A 3,234-nucleotide genomic window follows, 5' to 3' on the forward strand; every position below is an offset into this window, starting at 1 on the left:
AGGTAATACCAGACAATCAATACCTCATTCTCTCCCTCTTGGAGCCTGTTGTGGTGTTAAAGGCCTTGCATGCTTCCCTTGGTTCATCTGCCAAGACCTTGAGCTTCGAAGGGCCCCAGTGGTACCAGGGCTCACATGGCCTGGGTTTCCCCAGTCAGTGTGTTTCTCTGCCCAGGAGGATGTTTGGATGCTACACCTGATCAGTTCCAAATTTTCTAGGGATGTGCTAGGCACTGATGGGCAGAACCCTTTTGGGTTTGGTAGGGACGGTCTGATAGCACACACAAACACCTCTAAGCGTACCATCACCTGCTTACCATTCGTGGGGGAAATATGGATCACACAAACCCCACAAGGGGAAGGTGAAGCCCTGTAACACAGTTCCCATCTTTGCACAGAAGGGGCTGCTCACAAAGTCTGCAAAGGACAGCAGAGCAAGGGTGCAAAAAAAGATGATGGAGAGCACCTACAGCCCCTATCTGGTGACAAAAGTGGGCAGTGCTGTGCCATAGCCAGTTTCTTACAGCAGGGAGGGAGTGTGGGAGCTCAGAGCCCTGCATGGACCAGGGACCAGCACCATGGAAGCTCATGGGGCAACGTGCGCCTCCAGGAGTCCCCGTGCCAGAGAGGATGGTGGCTGCTGGAGCAGGGAAGTGGTAACCCAGGTTGCTTCCAAAGCAGCTGAAAGCTCCCTGTGGGATACAAGTTACACAGACAGACTCCCAGGCTGGTGGAGGAGGCAGGGAGGTTACTGACCGCTCGAACGCGTTTAAGGCGCTCCTCTAATTTCTCCTCTGCTTCACGTTCCTTTTGTACTTCCTCCAAACGATTGATCAGTTCTGCAGCAAACTTCTCTGGTTCGACATGGATATCCTTTGGCATTCGGTATGTACGCTGCAGGAAAAACACACCAGGGGTTAACAAAAGATGCATGAAAAATCACACGTTTATTTTGGAGGCTTCAATGACTAGAAATGCCAGTTGCTGTGGCAGGGAGTTGAGGGAGAACAGGCTGGCATATGCAGAGGTACAGCCTCGGACTGATGGGCTGGAAGTTGAGCCACCACCATGATCTCCCCAGCCAGTACCAGCTTCGCACACCACCCACGTATGGGAAAGGTTTTCTGGAGCCATAGCTCAGAAAGCTCTTCCAGCACCAAACTCCTCTTTGGGATGGATGCACCTGCTTACCTCCCCATGTACACATGGTCTAAAGGAATATCCTGGTCTAAAAGGGTACAAAAAGACATACAGACAAACCTCTCAAAAACATGCTTATAGTAGTGATGTTTTCACTCTGATAGGAGGACTTTTACACACACTTATTCAGCTCACGCCACGTAGATCAGCACATACTGGTCAATCTTTGCAAATCTATCCCATAGTCACAGAAAGGAGAGGAAATCCTGTCACCTCCAAGACATCTTCCTCCCCTTCACCTTCTGCTACCACCCAGCCCAGTCACAAACGGCCATGGCTCCCACAGAGCATCCTCACTCACTGGAGGATCCCACAGGATTGCACCTGGGCTCTTCAGAGCTCTACAACGATCCCCTGCTTGCTTTAGCAATAGAGCTGCAGAGATACCACTTCTCTGTTTGCTCTGGGTGAACAAATGAACGTTTACAAGAGTTCAAGGGCATTCTCGGTTCCTTATGCTGAGCATTACCTTGTCCCTAAATTCCTGAGCTCTGGGATAAGAAGTTTGTGTAGTGAAGTATGAAGCTGAACAGCTGCTGTTTTTCCCCTCATTTTTATCCCTTCTACATTATTTTGGTGAAGTAGTAGAAAAAAATTATACAGCAGAGATAAAAATTTAATTTGGAGGAAAAATACATGAAAATTCAGCAGTATAAAACCCTGCATTTCAATACCAACATGAGAGAAATACACACTCTACAGGACCAGAGATAAAATTAAATATGATGACATGAGATAATTCATAGCAAAAGAACAAATGCAGCACCAAAAGCAGACGTCGAGCCTGAAATCTTTAAAGGATTAGAGACCACCTGAATTTCTTCTGGACCAGCCAAAAGATCAATGCAGAAGACTAAAATAATGCTTTGCCTCAAAACTTGATAAAAGCATGCAAATTATACTGGTTTCCTCTCTCTGCCAACTGCTGAGCGGAAGGCAGGGGAATTAAAACGGAGGCAGTAAGTATTATACTGATGGCTCGGAGAAGCTGAAGACACCTTTTATGACACCCAGGTTGGGCTGCAGAGGTCTCAGTTATAGCACCACCTGTTTCATTTGCTGAAAGCAAGACCCAGCCAACCCTGCCAGCAAATCCCAATTTCAGTGCTCACTGCTGTTGCCTTCTGTCCCACGCTGGATGGTGCTGGGCTGTAGCGTACCCAGGGGGTGTCTGCAGACCCTATGTGGCTTTGCAGGCAAAAGGACTCTGCCTGCTCTAGCACTCACCTTCTGTGACAAGCAGAGGGACCAACAGCTCCACCTGAAGCTGTGACATGCAGGACTGACCCACCCACCCCAGCTGGGAACAGCCCCAAATTGTCCCCTTTATCCAGGGATGCAGCTGCTGGAGAGGGCATCACACATGTGAGCTGCCATGTGGCTCCCACCCTGGGGTGACAAAGTCTTTGCTGCCACCAGGACCTCCAGCCCCGCACATCAACGGCCTGTATTGAAAAGAAACACCTCACAACAAGATTTTGAATGACAAAAATAATATTTCGTTTTAAAATACTGGCACTAAAGGCCAAAGTGGCATGCTTCATCCCAGCGCCTGGACCTTGTGTAGTACAGAAATGGGTCCCAAACATACTCCATCATGGGGGAAGACGTGACAGAACTGGTCCCTGCTCTGTTACTCTCTGGGGAGCTTCTAGGATCCAAGTGATGTTTCCCTATTACCCCTGCGTATCCTGGGGGAGCATCTCTGGCAAAGGGAGTCTGCTTTCATCAGAAACCCCAAACACATGACCACCACTGCCATCTCATGCGGCAGCACCTGTGATTCCCAAGGAAGGAAATCTCTCTCCCGCCCGACAAGTCGCAACCCATCGGGTGATGTGTTCACTCTCTGCTGCCACCTCAGACGTGCCAACTCTCCCTGCGGTTGTTTATATGATGGCAGCACCAAGCCCTGCTCTGTTAGAAACTTAATGAACCTAATGAGAGGCAGCTTGGCGCTCAGCATTTAGTCTTGGGTCTCCCCCTTGCAGCTACCACGGCAGATTCCATAGAAAAGCAGAATTGGGAAAGAGG

General features: G+C 49.2%; 1 protein-coding gene across 1 annotated transcript in view; it reads right to left on the bottom strand.

The window, feature by feature from the left end:
• The window catches only part of LOC104536562 (axin-1), a 22,452-nt gene that overhangs the window by 14,790 nt on the left and 4,428 nt on the right, over window positions 1-3,234 (bottom strand). The window contains exon 2 of the mRNA XM_010179216.1: window positions 757-894. Coding sequence (XP_010177518.1) covers window positions 757-894 — 138 coding nt within the window. The remainder of the gene's footprint in view (window positions 1-756; window positions 895-3,234) is intronic.

This window comes from Mesitornis unicolor, unplaced genomic scaffold (genome assembly GCF_000695765.1).
Source record: "Mesitornis unicolor isolate BGI_N332 unplaced genomic scaffold, ASM69576v1 scaffold28792, whole genome shotgun sequence".
In the NCBI taxonomy this organism is placed as follows: domain Eukaryota; kingdom Metazoa; phylum Chordata; class Aves; order Mesitornithiformes; family Mesitornithidae; genus Mesitornis; species Mesitornis unicolor.